General features: G+C 58.3%; 3 protein-coding genes across 6 annotated transcripts; 2 read left to right on the top strand and 1 right to left on the bottom strand.

Moving 5' to 3' along the window:
* Positions 1–2,743, top strand: LOC111162267 (vitamin K epoxide reductase complex subunit 1). 3 transcript variants are annotated; one of them, XM_022526556.1, is made up of 3 exons: positions 1–401; positions 1,163–1,272; positions 1,778–2,743. In XM_022526556.1, the coding sequence occupies exons 1-3, from the start codon at positions 229–231 to the stop codon at positions 1,984–1,986; spliced, it is 492 nt and encodes a 163-aa protein (XP_022382264.1). In that variant the 5' UTR covers positions 1–228; the 3' UTR covers positions 1,987–2,743. The 3 variants fall into 3 exon arrangements, with proteins under 3 accessions (XP_022382264.1, XP_022382263.1, XP_022382266.1); XM_022526555.1 differs by having other exon boundaries at positions 1,694–2,743; XM_022526558.1 differs by lacking the exon at positions 1,163–1,272.
* Positions 2,744–3,839: 1,096 nt separating this feature from the next.
* On the top strand, positions 3,840–8,657 carry LOC111162327 (protease, serine 53). The gene is made up of 10 exons (XM_022526687.1): positions 3,840–3,897; positions 4,821–4,841; positions 4,929–5,091; positions 5,429–5,975; positions 6,136–6,355; positions 7,138–7,288; positions 7,374–7,618; positions 7,700–7,845; positions 8,059–8,275; positions 8,548–8,657. The coding sequence occupies exons 1-10, from the start codon at positions 3,840–3,842 to the stop codon at positions 8,565–8,567; spliced, it is 1,788 nt and encodes a 595-aa protein (XP_022382395.1). The 3' UTR covers positions 8,568–8,657.
* A 234-nt stretch (positions 8,658–8,891) lies between these two features.
* On the bottom strand, positions 8,892–17,533 carry LOC111162324 (zinc finger protein 646). Of its 2 annotated transcripts, none has more exons than XM_022526679.1 (3): positions 17,231–17,533; positions 10,746–16,150; positions 8,892–9,480 (listed from the first exon to the last, which is right to left on the bottom strand). In XM_022526679.1, exons 2-3 carry the CDS (start codon positions 16,066–16,068, stop codon positions 9,359–9,361), a joined length of 5,445 nt encoding a protein of 1,814 aa, XP_022382387.1. In that variant the 5' UTR covers positions 16,069–16,150; positions 17,231–17,533; the 3' UTR covers positions 8,892–9,358. The 2 variants fall into 2 exon arrangements, with proteins under 2 accessions (XP_022382387.1, XP_022382386.1); XM_022526678.1 differs by having other exon boundaries at positions 17,333–17,533.
* Between the last annotated feature and the right edge of the window lie 151 nt (positions 17,534–17,684).

The raw sequence follows: 17,684 nt of genomic DNA, 5'->3' as shown, positions 1-17,684 counted from the left end.
TACCCCTGTCCCTAATCTGGTTTTCCAAACCTAGCGTTCCTCCCTGTTTTCCTACCTTGCCACGGCACGCCCATCAAAGTCGTAGGAACAACCAATTGGATCAGGGAGTGCGAGGCCAGGAAGGCCAATCGCCCAGAGGGGCGGGAGAAGGCGTGGCCACATCCTGTCTTCCCCCAGCTCCGTGGCTGGTTCCCTACGGGCTAGTGCCTCCGGGCGGGATCGGAAGACATGGGCGCTACCTGGGGGAACCCCGGATGGGTGCGGCTGGCGCTGTGCCTCGCGGGTTTAGTGCTCTCTCTCTACGCGCTGCACGTGAAGGCGGCGCGCGCCCGGGACCGGGATTATCGCGCGCTCTGCGACGTGGGCACTGCCATCAGCTGTTCGCGCGTTTTCTCCTCCAGGTGAGTATGGGAGTGGAAGACTTGCGGGACTGGTCTGCTCGTCTTGGGGGACAGGTTGCCGGCGGCTTCTGGAGTTTGGGATCGGACGCTTGGGGGCGGGGCTGCTCGAGGGGGCGTTGCCTGGGGAGACTGTGTTCCAAGAAAGGTGTGTGGGGCCTCGGGCTGGGGCCGGGTGGTGCAGGTAGTACTGGGCACTGTGGTTGTTCTGGGGAGTAGCACGTAGATCCGAATGCCAAGGAATAACGGTAACCGGGTAGAAGGGGGAATGGCTTAGCGTATGGGGACCGATGATGGGCTTGAGGTCTTGAGGATGGCCGTGACTAGGATAAGGTGGCCAGCTCTGACTATGCTTGAGGGTCTGGGGTTGACAGAATACATAAGAGGGGAGTGGGCGGGAAGGGAGCTGGAGATTTAGAGGTCCAGGGCAGAGAGATTCTGCACCTGATTCCCAGGAATGCAAGGTCAACCGTTCTACCTACCTTGCCATCTTAAGAATTACTGAAGGCCTAGGATGAAAAGAGGGGCATATGGTGGAGCCATGGCCAGCCCTGGCCTGGGGATAGGGGAACACCGGGGCAGGGACATGGAATCCTGACGTAGCCAAAGGGAGGGTAGCCAGGAGTTCATCGACCCTTGGACTCAGGAGGGCGTGGGGGAGGGAAGGGGAAGTACAACCTAGGTGGCTTTTTGGAAATCACCCCTGCAGGACAGGGCCAAGGCACTGGATTGCCACTCCTAACCGGGGTCCTGCCCTCCACCAGGTGGGGCCGGGGCTTCGGGCTGGTGGAACATGTGCTCGGCCAGGACAGCATCCTCAATCAATCCAATAGCATATTCGGTTGCATCTTCTACACTTTACAGCTGTTGTTAGGTGAGTGACCCCGCCCCTGCCCTTAAGGCTCCACCTCTTCCTGATAGGCCCCTCCCCCCCTTGGCCCGCCCAGCCCCATCCCTCGGAATCTCGGTGACCCAGACAGCCTAGAGCCCGCTGCACATCAGTGAGCCCCCTGGAGGGGGCAGGAACTACCAAGTCTTTCACTTGGTTAAGGTCCTGTCAGAGCCAGAAGGGCCCTTAAAGACCTCCTAGGACTCACTCCACTTTGTGGGAAAGACTCAGGAGTTACTCTCTGGGGGGACTCCCAAGGACAGCATCTCTTTCATCACATGCAGAGCTCAGCAGGGAAATTCACTATTTGGGTTCTAGGGCTCAATGAACAAATAGGAGAACCAAGGCCTTGGTGAGGCCCATCAGAGTCTCTCATTTTAGAGACTCTTCTCAAGCAGATCCTGAGGTCTGGGTGATACCCTGAAGTCAAGGCAGTGTTCTAGAGATGGCCAGTCCCTGAAGCCCTGCCTGAGCCTTGTGTGCCTTGCAGGTTGCCTCCGGGCCCGCTGGGCATCTATCCTGCTGGTGCTGAGTTCCCTGGTGTCTCTTGTCGGTTCTGTCTACCTGGCCTGGATCCTGTTCTTCGTACTCCATGATTTCTGCATCGTTTGCATCACTACCTATGCCATCAATGTAGGCCTGGTGGTGCTCAGCTTCCGGAAGGTCCGGGAACCGCAGGGCAAGATCAAGGGGCACTGAGCCCTCACCCAAGCCAGGCTGACCTCACGCTCTGCCTTGGCATGGGAGCCTTGCCCAGGGGGCCCATGTCTGGGTCCTTAGAAGAGTCTACAGGCTGACCCCACCATACTCCCACACAGGACAATGGACCAAATGTGCCACATTCTTTCCTCCACTTCAGTGCCTCTGGCTCTGTCCCCAAGGGCTGGGTTCCAAAGCTCCTGCCATTGCCCAAGAAGGGAAGGTTCTGAGCAATAAAATTTCTTAAATAAACTGGCTAAGTCTGAGCCATCTGTCTGTGAGGGACCCTAGTGTTGGGCCTCCCCCAGTCTTGTCTCCTCTGGATTGGAAGCAAATGAGTCAGAGGGAGAGTGTAGGGCCTACCTGGAAAGGATGGTTGGTCCCTTCTCCAGTGTGTGGAGTTGGTAAGACTTGGGGTGCCATCAGCCCCACCCCCAAAAAACAGGCTGGCAGCTTGTCCTTGCTGCCCAACGGGAGCCAGGGTTTCTCTTCTTGGGGGCCAAGCACACACTTGAAAGGGCAAACTACCCTTCTACTTCTGTGCGTGCTAACTGGGAAGTTCTTCCTATGGTCCAACCTTCACCCCTCCAGCTGCCTTATCTACCACCCCAAGCCAGTCTTGGCCACCCTGAGGACCAGGAACACATTTTGAGTATTTCTGTCTTAGTTTTCCTAATATGTGCTAAGCACCTATCCACATGCTAAGCACTGCATAAGAACATGACATATGAGGGCGCCTGGGTGGCTCAGTGGGTTAAGGCTTCTGCCTTCAGCTTGGGTCATGGTCTCAGGATCCTGGGATCGAGCCCCGAGTCGGGCTTTCTGCTCAGCAGGGAGCCTGCTTCCTCCTCTCTCTGCCTTTCTCTCTGTCTACTTGTGATCTCTGTCTATGAATAAATAAATAAAAATCTTTAAAAAAAAAAAAAAGAACATGACATATGTTAACTCCTCTAACCCTTACATATCTAATTGTATGAGGTAGATGTTCTTATCCCTATCTTGATGAGGAAACTGTGATACAGAGAGCATAAGTAATTTACCTAAGACCACACAGCTGGCGCCAGGGAGGGGGTTAAGGGGCCCTGGGGATTCAGATCCACTGGGGCTGTCTGGCTCATGTCTGCCCTTACCACAACTGCCTGTGTTGGGGGTCAGGGTTCCTGAGTAGTTTGGGCTGGCCTGAGTTAGAAGTGGGGAAGAGAAAAAGGGTGCACCCTGAGTGTTCCTCCTTCCCAACTGAGTCTTCCACCACCTGCCAGAAGGGTGGGCGCCGCTGTAACCTTGGTCCCTTGGAAGGTGGCAGAGAGGTTCTGGGATTTGTCAGCCTCGCTGCAGCGAGTGGCAGAGAGTCCCGGGCCCGCACACACGGCCTCTGAAGCAAGGTGGGAGAAGGTATGTGAGACCCATCTGCTCGTGCGCCTGGAGGAGAGCTAGGGAAGCTGAAACAAATTGTGACCTGGGAGGCTCTGCCCACAGTTCCCCTCCCAGTTCCCAGAGGACAGCTTCCATGCTGGGAGCAAGTCTTCTCTGTGTCAGACTCTGGCCCAAGCATTTTCACATTCAGCAATTCTGAGTCCACAGACAGGCTACTTGTCCAAGGTCACTTAGGCAGTAACTGGGGGAATGAGGATTTGAACCCATGCAGTCTGGACATGGTGGAGCCCCACGGAGGGCTGGTGAAGAGCCCAGGGTAACAGTCACAGCCACCTAGGAGCTGCAGGCTCCCTTCCAGCCGGGGGAAAAGCAATGACACCTGACTCTTAGACAGCCGGGGGCGGAGCAGAGGTGGAGCTAGGGAGACCCAGGCGGCCTCTGAAAACCTGAGCAGAAGCGGCAGAGTGGCCTGGAGCAGCATGCTGCAGAGCTGGGGACCAGCACTGCTCATCCTGGCAGCAGTGGTCCTCGTGGAGGGTGAGCCACTGCGGGTGAGCGGGGAGGGGAGTGGTATGGTGGGCCGCCCGCTGACCCAGCAGGCTTGCAGCTCAGGGTGTGTGAGGGCGCGAGCCCGTGGGGCGACAGTCGGCTGGTGCTGGTGTAACCGTGTCTGCCTGTGGAGCAGGCCACCTATGTCAGAACAGGTGGGATTTTCCTGGGCCAGATGACAGTCCGTGTCTGCTGTCGTTGTGCCTGTGTGTGTACCCTGCACTCCTCTCTGCCTCTCTACTTCTCTACTTTCAGAATTACCTTCAGCAGGTTCTGGGAGCCCTTTGGCTCTGTGTACTCATCTCTCTGTCCCATCTCTCCTGGCCTCTCCTGGCCCAGATGCCGATAGATATGCCTGTGATGGGAAAGAAGCAGGGCAGGGGATCCTTTGGTAGAGTTTCTGGCAGATTCTGGAAAGGTGGGGGACTCTGAGTCGTCAGAACAGGGGTGGGGTGAGTCTCCATCTCCTGGCGCCTTCCCCAACTTGGACATGATGTCTGCCTCTAATCCTTCCTCTTAGGCATCACGGCTGAGGGCACAATTAAGCTAATGCTCTCCACATATGCAGGCTGCCTCCCTGACTCAGTGGCGTGGGCTGGAGTTGGGGGTTCTGAAGCCTGGAGGAGGGCTGGGCCAGTCCTAGGCTGAACCCTGGCCCTCCTTCACAGGCCTAGGAGTGCTGAGCACAGCTGAAGGAGGAGAATTAATTACTGAGTATACGCGTTGAATAGGTTCCAATAAAAGCTGTTTCTTGACCTCATCATGTATTTTCATTCTGGGAGAGGCTGGTAAGGTAGCCACACAATCATAGGCAAGGATCCAGGGCCAGTCCCCCAAAATGTCTGCCTTCCATCAAGGCTGGGCCAGGCAGGTAAGGTTCCCTCAAGTCTCACCCGTGTCTCTTTTCCCAGGTCTTCAAGCAGCTCAGCCCGGTAAGCTCTGGGGACATGGGCTCAGGCCTGTGGGGAGGGCAGGACAGGGACTTCTGTCAGTCTGACCTATCCCCCTCCCCTTTACAGTTTGTGGGCAGCGTGGCCCTGGCCCCCCTGAGCCTCAGGAAGGCATCACAGTACCTGGCGAGTGGCCATGGCAAGCGAGTGTGAGGCGGTGGGGGGTCCACCTCTGCAGCGGCTCCCTGGTGGCAGATACCTGGGTCCTCACTGCTGCTCACTGCTTTGAAAAGTGAGTCCTGGCTGGGGTCAAGCAGAGTTTCTGGCTTTTGGGGGGCATGGATGCTATGTCCCCAAACTCCATAAAACTGACCCACGTTGTACCCCTAGAGTAACACGGTACCATGTCCTGAGAACAGGCCACGTGCTAGGCACACATTATCAGGTTAATCTGAAGCTTTCGTGGTGGAAGCCTTATAAGCGAGCAAATGGAGGTTGGGGAAGGGAAGGACCTGGCTTAAGGTTCCGGGCTGACTTCTGTCCATCCTTCACCTACCCGTGGTATCTCTCATGGTGTCACTGTCCCCTCTTGTGTTCAATGCCCCAGCTTTATATCCCTCCCCTTCCAGGGCAGCAATGACAGAACTGAACTCCTGGTCAGTTGTCCTGGGTTCTCTGCAACGTGACGGGCTGAGCCCAGGGGCCGAGACGGTGGGGGTGACAGCTCTGCAGCTGCCAAGGGCCTACAACCACTACAGCCAGGGCTCAGACCTGGCCCTGCTGCGGCTCGCCCAGCCCACGGCCCGCACACCCCTCTGCCTGCCCCAGCCCACCCATCGCTTTCCTTTCGGGACCTCCTGCTGGGCCACAGGCTGGGATCAGGACACCAATGGTGGTAAGTGCTGGCGCAGCCTAAAGCCCAGAGAGGCACTACGCTTGCCCGGGGTCACACAGCCTCAGCTGCCAACTGTCCCTCTGCTCCATCTCCCTTGCTCCCCACCAAGCCCCTTTCTTCTGCCAGCTCCCAGGACTCTGCGGAATCTGCGCCTGCGTCTAATCAGCCGCCCTACCTGTAACTGTCTCTACAACCGGCTGCACCAGCGGCTGCTGGCCAGCCCAGCTCGACCTGGGATGCTGTGTGGGGGTGCCCAGCCTGGGGTGCAGGGTCCCTGTCAGGTGTGATGGGGGAGATGAGGGAGGGGAACAGAAAGAGAAGGGGCCTAGCCCCGGGCTCGGTACTCACTTCCTAGGGACAGGTGGACGTGCCACTGTTAGAGGGGGTCTGCCTGTGGTTGGGGCTCAAGTGTCCACCCTTGACTCCCTTGCCTGGTTCCAGGGAGATTCTGGGGGCCCTGTGCTGTGCCGTGAGCCTGATGGACGCTGGGTTCAGGCTGGGATCATCAGCTTTGCATCAAGCTGTGCCCAAGAAGACACCCCCGTGCTGCTGACCAGCACGGCCGCTCACAGCTCCTGGCTGCGCGCTCGAGCTCAGGGGGCGGCCTTCCTGTCCCAGAACCCGGGGACCCCGGAGATCAGTGATGAGGACAGCTGTGTAGGTATGAGCGGGGGGCATTAGGAGTGGGACAGGTGGGGATAACCGGGTCTGGCTAAGGACCTCTGGGGAGCAGATAGATGCATCGTAAAGCCAATTTCAGCTCAGAACAGAGAACTGGGACAAGGCATTCACACACTGTCAGGGGCGAATTAGGCGGCTTTTAAGGGCCCTTTCAGCCCTCAAGAGAGGAACAGCCCTACTGAGGGCTGAGAGGCATACATACCTAAGAACTCTGTGCATTTGGAGCTTAGGTAAGAAGAGGGATCTGAGGTCTAACTGAAGGTTGTGGGAGTAAGCTCCAAGTTTCTAAGCAGGGACCCAGGGAGATGGGACAGGGCAGGGCTCCCACTCAAAATTCTAGCCATGGCCCTGGGATGCCAGGCTGACTAACATGCAAAAGAGTTCCTAGGGCGGAAGCTGTGTCTTGATGGTAAGAGAAGTACTAGTGAGCCAGGAATTCTGGGGCCAGTTCAAGCCCTGGGGGTGCAGACAGCTGGGGTGGGAGTATGATGAGCCGGGCCACTCCCATGAGGCTAGACCATTAGGGTTTAAAAGCTTGGGCCCTGGCTTTTGAGTCTCAAGTTGGCTACCTGCCTGTGGTTACTGAGTTAGAAAGTCACTTAACCTCGCTGGGACTTGGTTACTTTGGTAACGAGGGTAACAAAATCCAGCTTAAAAGGATATTGTGAGGATCTGATAGTTTGTGGAAAGCACTTTGCACAGGGCCAGACATGCAGTGAGCACTTAGCAAGAAGGCAGGTGAGGTCATCCCGTCTGTTCCAGCCTGTGGATCCTTGAGGAGAGAAGGCCCCCAGGCAGGAGCCCCCTCCCCATGGCCCTGGGATGCCAGGCTGATGCACCAGGGGAAGCTGGCCTGTGGTGGAGCCCTGGTGTCAGAGGAGGTCGTGCTGACCGCTGCCCACTGCTTCATTGGGTGAGCCATGTCTCTATTGCCTTCGTGCCCCCTGCCCTTGCCGGCAGCCCTGACACCCGTGGCTGTCAATGCTGCCTCTGCTCAGGCGCCAGACCCCAGAAGAATGGAGCATCAGGCTGGGGTCCGGACTAGAGGAGCGGGGCCTGAAGCAACTCATCCTGCATGGGGCCTACACCCATCCAGAGGGGGGCTATGACGTAGCCCTCCTGTTGCTGGCCCAACCCGTGACACTAGGCCCCAACCTTCGGCCGCTCTGCCTGCCCTATTCTGACCACCATCTGCCTGATGGGGAACGCGGATGGGTCCTGGGGCTGCCCTGCCCAGAAACAGGTACGTAGGACAGGCCCACCAGCAGCTGTCCATCCAGCCTAGAGGCTGCTGGGCAGCTGGGTCTTGTCCCCTGCCCTACAGGCACCAGCTCCCCTCAGACAGTGCCTGTGACCCTCTTGGGACCCAGGGCCTGCAGTCGGCTGCGTACAACTCTTGGGAGCGACAGTGTCCCCATTCTGCCAGGCATGGTGTGCTCCAGTGTCGTGGGTGAGCCACCCCACTGTGAGGTAAGCCCCGGTCCCCCAAACCTTACCCCCTAGAGGGCTGACATCTTTATCCTCTAATTCATGAACGAACCTTAGCCAGGCTTGGCCTCCAGACTTGCCTGTCCCTCAAAATTCGGTCTTTCTGCTGACTAGTTCCCAAACGGCCAGAGCCTCAGCCCCCACAGTTGCCTAGGGAGAAGAGAAAGTCACCCACTGTCACCTGACCCCTGACAGGGCCTGTCTGGGGCACCACTGGTGCACGAGGTGAGGGGCACATGGTTCCTGGCCGGGCTACACAGCTTTGGAGATGCCTGCCAGGGCCCCGCAAGGCCTGCAGTGTTCGTGGCGCTTCCCGCCTATGAGAACTGGGTCAGCAGCTTGGACTGGCAGGTCTACTTTGCTGAGGAGCCAGAGCCCGAGGCCGAGACTGGAAGCTGCTTGGCCAACACGAGTATGTGGCCCTAGGGCCTCTCTGCTGACACTTCTCTCTCTAGATGCACGCTCTCTCAACCCGGGGAAAGATAGTTCTGGCCCACCTCAAGCTCCCTGGGTGGGGTCATGGGCAAAACACTGGTTCTTCATCACTCTGCCTTGGAGCAGGCCTCCCAACTTCTTCAAACCTCGGTTTTCTTATCTGTCATGGGGCTTAAATAGTACCTTCCAGGGAGGGAGGGAGAGTATTGAGGATGAGGTCAACCCTACCCTCCTTCCTCTTTCTGACAGGCAAACCAGCTGGCTGTTGATAGGTGGCTCTGCGATGCTGCTGCAGACACCGTCAGACAATTTCTGAGTCACCACCCATGTCCCTCTCCTGTAGTCCCTGCCTGCACATGATTCCAGGCACCGGGGCAGGCCCACCAGCCCAGTGGGCTCAGGACTGGAGCCCTTCTGGGCCGGCGGCTGCCCTCACTCCCAACCCCTGCAGGACAGGGAGATGTCACCTGCGGGATGCTCCCCGACACACTCAGCTCTGCTGTCCGACGCAGGCGTCCCCAGCCTTCCCTATTCTTCAGACCCAGATAGGATCACACCAGTCACTTACTTTGAAAATTCGAGGTTTTTTTTTTGGGGTGGGGGGGAGCAATTTTCCTTTTTTTTTTCTAAACTTAAATAAATTGTTACAAAATAGACTTTAGAAAATAAGTTACAAATTGTAGCAAAAAGCTCCCCTTCCACAGGCAACATTCCCACCTGTAGCTCTCTGATTCTGCCTCTCCCTGGCGTTGGAATCTGGCTGGTGACGGTGGCCCCAATTTGTGGCAGAGCCTGGCACCGGGTTTCTTGCAGGGCTCGTCATAGGGAAGAGCATAGTGACCAAGGCTGGGAAAAGGAGGGTCTTCAAGGACAGAGACGTGAGGAAAACCTTACCCCCTCCTTGGGCAAGAAGCCAGATCCGGGTCCTCTGCACAGTGGGAGAGGAGAATGAGAGATGGGGATGCCTAACTACTCCTGAGCAAAACATGGAGATCAAGCCTTTCCCTGCAACCCGCCCCCCCCCACCCCGCCCGTATTCTGATCTTTGGAGACTTGGAGTTTAGAGGGAGAAGCTGAGGTCTGCAGGCCACTGGGGTGAAGGATCCAGAAGTGAGGTCGTGGGAGTGGAAGGAGGGGGCAATGACAAGTCCCCTCTCCCCGCCGCTGGTGCCTTTGGGGATCCTGGGGAGAAAGAGAGGAGGTCACTGAGGGCAGCAAACTGCACACAGCTTGCACCCTGTTCCCAAGCCCTGCAGGCCATCCTGCCGCCACCGCCCCCACCCCCACCGTGGCCCCAGAAGCCTACATGAGAAACTCCCAATTATTTTTCCAGGCCTGATTAACTGGCTTCTCGCTCATTCCCTTGAGGTCACAAGTAATCTTTTATCCTGAAAGCCATCTCGTCAGCTCTCTCGGGGGACTCTCACCCACCATGCCCTCCCTCCTTGACAATCTCTGGTCAAGGACCTGCCATCTTAGGGACACCCACCCTCGGTGGCCACTAAATGGAATGGGTCCTGGGAGAAGGCCTAGAGATCTCGAGGGGGAGGCTGAAGGCGTGAGCCCAGGGCTCAGAAACAGGCTGCCCCACTCCCCCGCAGGCTCATCCTCCAGCTGGGCTGGGTGGGGTGACTTTCCATGGAGATTCCCCTGATAGAGGATGGGAGACAGGGGCTAATGACTGTTGTTACTACAGCTGGGCCTGGCTTCAAAGAAACAATTATCTGTGACTCAGTCCTCCAGTTAAAGGTGTGTTGGCAGGAACGGGGGTATGCAGGTAGAAAGAGTGGTTTGGTTGGCTCCTAAAAAGGAGATGCACAGCAGAGAGAAGAAAGGGTTCGATGAGGGGAATATGAGACATGGGGGCAGTATCACTAGCAAAGGACCAAAGGTCTAGATTCCAAGAAAAGAGGAGGGGGACAAGATGCAGGGAAGAGGGACAGGGAGCTGGGGGCCAACCAGTGGCCTGGTTTCCCTGGCCAAGTCAACACAAAAGCCACAGAGCAGTCGAGTCTGGGGGTGGCTCCCACACCCTTCCTCACTCTCCTGCTCCCTGCCTCAAGGAAAGAGCACCGCCTAGACCATTTTTTCCTCTGGAAATCATTCCTTTTCTGCTAGATCAGGGAAGTAGCCAGATGTAATAGGTGCCTCCCTTCCCCAAATAAAAAGCCCCTTCCTCTTTGGCTCAGCAGCTGCCCATGCCCCTACCCCACCCCACCATCCCACACACCATGCTGTTGACCTCACCCAGGGTTTCAATCTCAGCCCTCACAAGGCAGCATCCTCAAACTATTTTTCCTCCATATGGAAGTTCCCCCCACCTACCTCACACCTCCTGGAAGCCGTATGACCCTCTCCTCTCATTCCATGCCCCCCCCACCCCGACTCTGTGCCCACCTCCTCTGGAACCTTTCTATCCTCTGCCCAAGCCATTCATGCCCCCGTACCAGAGCTGGCCACCGTCCATTCCTCCTGGTGCTGCTGCTGGTGCTGCTGGAAGCTGATTTGGCGGCGGAAGTGGCGGGGACAATGAGGGCAGGAGAAGGGCCCCTCCCGAGGCGCATGGACCCGCCTGTGACCCTCCAGCCGGGCAGCTGTCCGGAAGGCCTTGCCACAGATGCTGCAGCGGTGGCGCTTGGGGTCTGTGTGGGTCCTGCCGTGGTTCTTAAGGGACAGCAGGTTGGGTAGAAGTTTGGGGCAGAGGGAGCAGGGGTAAAGTCCAGTGGTGTGGGCCTTTTGGTGGTTCAGCAGGCTCCCAGCGTGGCGGTAGGACCGCCCACACTGGGCACAGCGGAAGGGCCGTTCCTCCTCTTCAGCCACAGTGGACTTTACTCCTTGCCCCCCATTAGCTCTCCCAGCATCCTCTCCTGGGACCTTGGGGGTTTCTGATGGGGACTTCTGGATTTCCCCTTGGCCAGAGGTATCTACCTCATCCTCCACAGTCCCACCTTCAGGACCTGTGGCCTCCTGTATCTGGGGTAGCATCTGACTGAGGCCACTGGCATGTGTATGCAGGTGACTAGCTAGTTCGTGATGGGACTGAAAGGCCTTGTCACAGTCAGAGCAGGCAAAGGTCTGGGCAGCTATGTGGTTGTGGCTGTGGCTCTTAGTGGCCACAGGATTCGTGAACTCCTCAGGGCAGGGCAGGCAATGATGGCAGTCCGTCTCAGGGGTGCTGTGGCGGTTCAAAGGGCCTTCTGACGACGGGCAGTACATCTCGCCACAATGGGTGCAGGAAAAGGGGTGACTCTCTGGCTGGACCTGAAGTCGGCTGTCTCCACTGTCCCAGCTATCCACAGGACTCAGACTGGGTCCATTGGGCTGGGTGTTGCCATGACAACAAGGACTCTTGGGGATACTTTCCTCCGACTGATCTGCTGGCTTGGCCAGTACATGACCCTGAGGAACCCAACCTCCACCATGATTCACTGGTCCCCCCTCTCCTTGCCTCCCTTCTGCCTTCCCCACGTCCTGGAATCCCGGCTCCGCTGCCATGATGGGGCTCAGACTCTGCTCCCCCAGCCTCTTGGCTCCACCCTCCAGCTGGAGAACTGATTCAGGACCACCCGCTCTGTCCTCTGGTCCCTGGTCACTGGCCAGGTTCCCCTCATGGCCCTCTGTGTCTCCCGGACTACTTGTGGTCTCCTCTTCATGCTCCCGCAGGTGCTGCTCCAGAGATCCCCGGCCAGGGAAGCCCCGGCCACACAGGGCACATCGCACCGCTGCCCGCCGGGACAACCCCGCTCGCCGCCGCCGGCTCTCTGAGTGTAGCCGCTGGTGGTCCTTCAGGGCCATGCTGTTGGAGTAGGTCTTGGGGCACGTGGGGCACCTGTACTGGCCCGTCTCGTGGCTGCGCCGGTGGTTCAGGAGGCTGCCCGCGTGGCGGTAGGTGCGCCCGCACTGCCCGCACCTGAAGGGCCGATCCTCCCGCGGCAGCTTCCGGGCGCCCCCACTCCCAGCCCGCTCAGCATGGACCCGCTGGTGGCTGGCCAGCTGCTTCCGCAGGCGGAAGGCTTTCCCGCACTCGCCGCAGCGGAAACGCCGGGGGTCGGCGTGGATGCGCCGGTGGTTCTTCAGGGACATGAGGTTCGAGAAGCCTTTGGAGCAGGCGTGGCAGCCAAAGTGGCCGGTCTGGTGGCTCTGGCGGTGATTGATAAGGCTGCCGGCGTGCTTGTACGACCGGCCACACACCTCGCAGCTGAAGGGCCGCTCGGTGCTGGCCTCGGTCTGGCAGCTCTTCTCCGCCGTCTCCAGCCTCTGCTCCTCCTCCCCTTGCCTAGCGGCCTCCTCCCACTCCTCCTCTTTCACACTTGCCGCCTCCTCCAAGGGCTCCACTTTCAGCTCTTCCTGGAACCTTCCCCCGTCTGCCTGACCCAGCCCTTCTTCCGCCACGTCCTGAGCCTCGCCGCTGCCCCCGGCCTCCGGGATGGGCCCCACGTGGGGCTCAGAGCCCTTGCAGCGCGGGTGGTTCCGCAGGTGATTCCGGTAGGCGGCCAGGTTCGGGTAGCAGCGGGAGCAGACAGGACAGGTGAAGTCACCAGTTTGGTGGATCTTGCGGTGGTTCACCAGGCTGCCCCCGTGGCGATAGGTCTTGCCGCACTGGTTGCAGCGGAAGGGGCGGGGCTGGGCCTCTGGCGCGCTCTCCTCACCCGGCCTGCAAAGGCTGTCCACAACCACCGCACCGGCTCCCTCTCCAGACTTTGTGTCCTCGCCCTCCCCAGACAGAGAGGTCACTGCGCCCTCAAAGACACGGTCACCACCTGCAGCCCTTCCCATGGCATCACTGGGCTCTCCTAAGTGGCTGGGAGCTTCGTCTGTGGTGTTCCCAGAACTCTGACTTTGGTGGTGACGCTCCAGGCTCCCTAGGTCATCATAGGTGTGACCACAGCAGCCACAGATGTGCCCATAACCGGCTCCGTCCAGTGCCTCCACCTCCCGCTGCAGCTGATTCAACAGCTCTGCTTCCGAGAGCTGCAGCGGAGGGCTCTGGGTAGAGGCTGCCCCTGCGGTTCCTTCCTCTTCTCCCTCCTCCTCTGAGCCCTCCGTCAGGCCAGAGGAGTCATGAGCCTGGCGCCGGTGAAGCCTGTAGCCAGCCCGGCCGGGGAAGATCATGCCGCAGAGGCAGCAGAGGAAAGGCTGTGCAGGGGCTGCCTCCCCGGGCCCATGGTTCTGGAAGTGGCTGCGCAGGGCAGGCAGAGAGTCAAACTCCTTTGGGCAGAGGGAGCACTGATAGATGCCCGGCAGGTGGCAGGGCCGGTGGCTCAGCAGGCCAGTGGCATGAGGGAAAGAATGCCCACAGTCAGAACACGTGTGGGAGACCTCAACCTGCCAGCCAGGTCCAGCTTCGGGAGACTGGGGAGGGGAGCTGGGCTGGCCAGTGGCTGGTTTCGGGTCTCCATCCAGCCTGGTGAGACCATCACAGAAGCGAGTCCCACCACTCTCCTCATCGCCTGGGATATCCAAGTTGTCTAGGAAACAGGCCTCCTTCCTTTCCAGCCCTTCCTCAGTATGCCTGCTCTCTTTAGCACCCTGGATATGGGCCTCAGCTTGCTCAAGCCCACATCCAGTCCTTTCAGTTTCGGCCTGCAAACAGTCCCCATCACGTTCCAAGTTGCCTTCAGATCCATTAGGGCCTCCCCCAGAAGGGTCTTGCAGGCAGTCCGGGCCCTCATTTTCCACCAACTCTTGGGCCCAGTTCCCACCCAACGGGAGTCTGGCCTCTCCACCGCTGCCAGCACTGCTAGCCCGCCTCCGGTGCTGCCTGCTCCACCGCCCGCTGTGGCGTCGCAAATGGTTCTTCATGGCAGCCATGGTGTGAAAGTGCTTGGCGCAGGCCCCACAGCTGAAGTCCCCCGTCTGGTGGGTCTGCCTGTGGTTGATAAGGCTGCCCGAGTGGCGATAGCTCTTTCCACAATCTTTGCAGGCAAATGCCCGAGGAGGGGACACCCTGGTCTCTGTCCTGCTGTCTTCCCCTTCCCCGTGGGTCTGGCTGTGACGTTCAAGGCTCTCGAGGTCTTCAAAGAGCATCCCACACGTGCTACAGATCTGGGGTGCTGTCCTATTTGTTGCTGGTGGGACATCAGCTGCCTCCTCTTCATGTTTGCACCCATGCCCCTGATCTGTATGCGGGGCTGCCTCTGCTTCCACCTGGTCACAAGGGAGCTCTACCTTGAGGTGGCTGGGGGGCCCCTCAGCCCCTGGGCCTGCACTGCGACGAGCAGCTTTGCAATGTACCCGCACGTGGTTACGCAGGGCCATAAGGTTGGGGTACTTGCGGGGACAGAGTGAGCACTGGTACTCTCCTGTCCGATGGCTATGGCGGTGGTTCACCAGGCTCCCCCGGTGGCGGTAAGCCCGACCACACTCATCACACTTATAGGGCCGGTGGTCCAGGGTGGTGGTGGGGACCTCTTCCTCTTTGTGGCTGGTATCAGCCATGGGCAGGGGAGTTGCTGGCACTGATGGCTGCCCATCCTCCCCAGCTCCTTGCCGGGGCCTGTGATGAGCCCGCACATGGTTTTTGAGGGCAGCTGCGTTGAACAGCTGTTTGGAACAGATGGAGCAGGGGTAGACTCCTGTCTGGTGGCTCTTACGATGGTTGATGAGGCTCCCAGCATGGCGGTAAGTACGGCCACAGTCCCCACAGCGGAAAGGCCGGTACTCCTTTAGGCCACCGTCCTCCAGCTCCCCAGAGGTGCTGAGCTCCCCGGAGCAGTTCAGCATCTGTGTAGTCGGGAGCTGGTCCTGGCTGCTCTCATCTGTGTGCCCGTTGGCGGTGGGCATCCCTTTCTCTTCCCATAGCTGCTCCTGCCTTTCACCCTCATGGGTCTGTTGGTGGTCCAGCAGCTCTCGGGGGAGCCGGAAGGCACGGGGACAGTGGGGACACTGGTAAGGCTGATATTGGGCATGGAGTCGGGAGTGGTTCTTCAGAGCCATGAGGTTAGAGAACTCCTTGAAGCAGACAGCACAAGGGTAGATGCCAAGGGTGTGGCTCTGGCGGTGGTTGGTGAGGCTCCCAGCATGCTTGTAAGTCTTGCCACATTGACTACACTTGTACCGCCGTTCCTCCTCAGCAGGAGGTGACTGAGTGGGCTCCTGGCCCCCTGTGAAGTTCACTACTGATTCAGCTAAATACTGTTCCAAATTACTAAGGAGACTGCTCGCTGGGGTGGGGAGCGGGGTGGCTCTGGCAGAATTAGTAGTGGGCCCCCAGCTCTCTGCACCCCCCTCAGAATCTGGCTGGCTTTGCCAAACTTCTCTTTGTCTGGTGGGTAGATCTTCCCAAGTGCTCAGAGCTGCCCTGGGGTCAGGCCCAGACTCACAGCCAGATGTCTCTTCAGCCTGTTTTTTCTGGCTCATCCAGCTTTCCCCAGGGCTGAGCCTCTGGTCCCTAGAGTCAGAGGATGCTGGTTCCCCCTGCAGGTGTGGAATGACTTCCTTGGATCGGGGAGGCCTGCGCCTACGGCGGCCCTCAGGAGCATGAGTCCTCATATGGCTCTTGAGGGCCACGGGATTGGTAAAGTCCTTGCCACAGGTGGTACAGGGGTAGAGGCCAGTCTCGTGGGTCCGACGGTGGTTGACCAAGCTCCCTGGGTGACGGTAGCCCCGCCCACACTGCTGACAGCGGTAGGGCCGAGGGATGCTGTCTGCCTCCTCACTGTCCTGCTTGGAAGATGGGTGGAGCAGCTCTCGGTGCCGGGACAGTTCCGGGAGACTAGGAAAGTGGCGCTGACAGTCAGAGCAGCTGAGTGAGGTGGGCGTGTCCTCCATGAGGCAGTGTGGCAAAAACCTGGAGGTTCAGGAAGACCAGGCAGGTGGCAGCAGCATCCTCCTCTAGTGGCAGGGCAATGGCCTAGGAAGAGGGGGCAGTGGTCAGAAGGCAGGCCTGAGTTAACAATGCCTCATGGCTCTATAAGCAACAAGCTCATCAGAGCTCACAGAAATGTTCCCCAAGCAATAATGCCCAGGGACCTGCTTTCTGTTAGATCTGAAAGCACCCATCGTTTAAGGCCTCCCTGCACACAAACTCCCCAAATATGGAAGCTCCCCTAGGCCTAACTCATCCCTAGAGATATAGGTAAGAAAACTAAAGTCTAGAGGGATGCAACCTATCTCTGATCACAGACCTACCTACCTCTATTCATCAGACCAAATCCAAAAAATCTACTGTCCCTAACCTTCACTGCTGCATAATCCCAAAACAACCAACCAACCTATCTCCTGTGACCTCTGAAAAGCAAATCTGAACCTTTTCTAGGACCTTCAGTGTGAGAAGTCCAATCCTCTCTCCTTGACCCCTCAGCTAAACAGAGTGGCCTACAGGCACTGAAAAGCAGCCTTTTTCTCCAGTTGACAGCTGAGGACCTGAGAGGTAGGGTCAGAACCCTCTTCAGAGAAAGCACTGGCTTGTTCCCCCAGCTCCCCTATTCCTTTCAGGGTCACAAGGTCTCCTTTCTAAAAGACTCTCTTGGCCACTTCCTTCACCTACTTCCACTGAGCCCAAATTATCCTGTATCTTGGAAATTCCAACCCATTTCTGGTTGTTTCCCACCCCCTACCTTTTTGTTACACCTCATCACTACACCCTTCTCATTTTTTCTATCTCCTCTTGAAATATTTATGATAACATCAACGCATGCTAAGTGGGCATTACCATGTGCGGGGCACTGTGCTAAGTAAAGAATATTCGTTGTGTCACTGAATCCTCGAGACACACTGCAGCGCTGTTATCCCAGTTTACACAGAAGCAAACCCAATGACTGGGGCAATCTTCTTTCCAAAGCCCTTACTCTGTCCACAGCAGGCCTTTATGCCTCCTCCAACACCTTGGCCTTCACTGGCTCTGATTCCTCACTCCCATGGGACCCCTATACACACAACTCGTATCTCCGGATCTAAACCCCCTCACAGAACCTGCTCCCCGACTTCTCACCTCACAAAGCCCCTTCGCTCGAGCCCCCTCTCCTGATCAACCACCAATCAGGTCTTCTCGCCTCACTCATCTCCTCGGCCAATTTCCTCTCGGGACCCCTACCTCGCTCGCGTGGCCCCTTTTTCGTTCCCGCCGCGGGTGAGTCCGTTGGGGACCGCGAACGGGAGCGCGCCTGCGCACTGGGACCCTCACCCTAACTGCAGCCGCGAGCCCCAAGGGGTGGCTGTGGGGGGCTCTCGCGCTCCCACACACGCACACTTCGGCAGGGCTCCTGGAGGCGGGAAAGGAGGGAAAGAAGGAAAGGAGAAAAGGAAGAGGGAAAGAGGCCGCAGCTGGCCGGAGCCAGAGTCTACCCCCAGCTCCGCGGACACTTCCTATTGTTACTAGGAAACAGGAAGTGTCCTAGCCGCAAAAGATTCCCCTCGAAACCTCTGTCTCGAGAACACTTCCTGCG

The sequence above is a fragment of the Enhydra lutris genome, unplaced genomic scaffold (assembly GCF_002288905.1).
Source record: "Enhydra lutris kenyoni isolate GAN:26980312 unplaced genomic scaffold, ASM228890v2 scaffoldscaffold90, whole genome shotgun sequence".
NCBI classification, from domain to species: Eukaryota; Metazoa; Chordata; class Mammalia; order Carnivora; family Mustelidae; genus Enhydra; species Enhydra lutris.
The sequence above is the reverse complement of the archived record's forward strand: the minus strand, read 5'-3'. Positions and strand labels throughout refer to the sequence as shown.

What these genes read in the sequence shown, in the direction of transcription:
- LOC111162267 (XM_022526555.1), top strand. Translation starts at nt 229, where the DNA reads ATGGGCGCTACCTGGGGGAACCCCGGATGGGTGCGGCTGGCGCTGTGC. An exon ending in TCGCGCGTTTTCTCCTCCAG is followed by an intron (nt 402 to 1,162) that starts GTGAGTATGGGA and finishes GCCCTCCACCAG; the next exon opens with GTGGGGCCGGGGCTTCGGGC. An exon ending in CACTTTACAGCTGTTGTTAG is followed by an intron (nt 1,273 to 1,693) that starts GTGAGTGACCCC and finishes GCAGATCCTGAG; the next exon opens with GTCTGGGTGATACCCTGAAG.
- LOC111162327 (XM_022526687.1), top strand. Translation starts at nt 3,840, where the DNA reads ATGCTGCAGAGCTGGGGACCAGCACTGCTCATCCTGGCAGCAGTGGTC. An exon ending in GCTGCTCACTGCTTTGAAAA is followed by an intron (nt 5,092 to 5,428) that starts GTGAGTCCTGGC and finishes CTCCCCTTCCAG; the next exon opens with GGCAGCAATGACAGAACTGA. An exon ending in GGGTGCAGGGTCCCTGTCAG is followed by an intron (nt 5,976 to 6,135) that starts GTGTGATGGGGG and finishes GCCTGGTTCCAG; the next exon opens with GGAGATTCTGGGGGCCCTGT.
- LOC111162324 (XM_022526679.1), bottom strand. Translation starts at nt 16,068, where the DNA reads ATGGAGGACACGCCCACCTCACTCAGCTGCTCTGACTGTCAGCGCCAC. An exon ending in ATGGACGGTGGCCAGCTCTG is followed by an intron (nt 9,481 to 10,745) that starts GTACGGGGGCAT and finishes CTTTCTCCCCAG; the next exon opens with GATCCCCAAAGGCACCAGCG.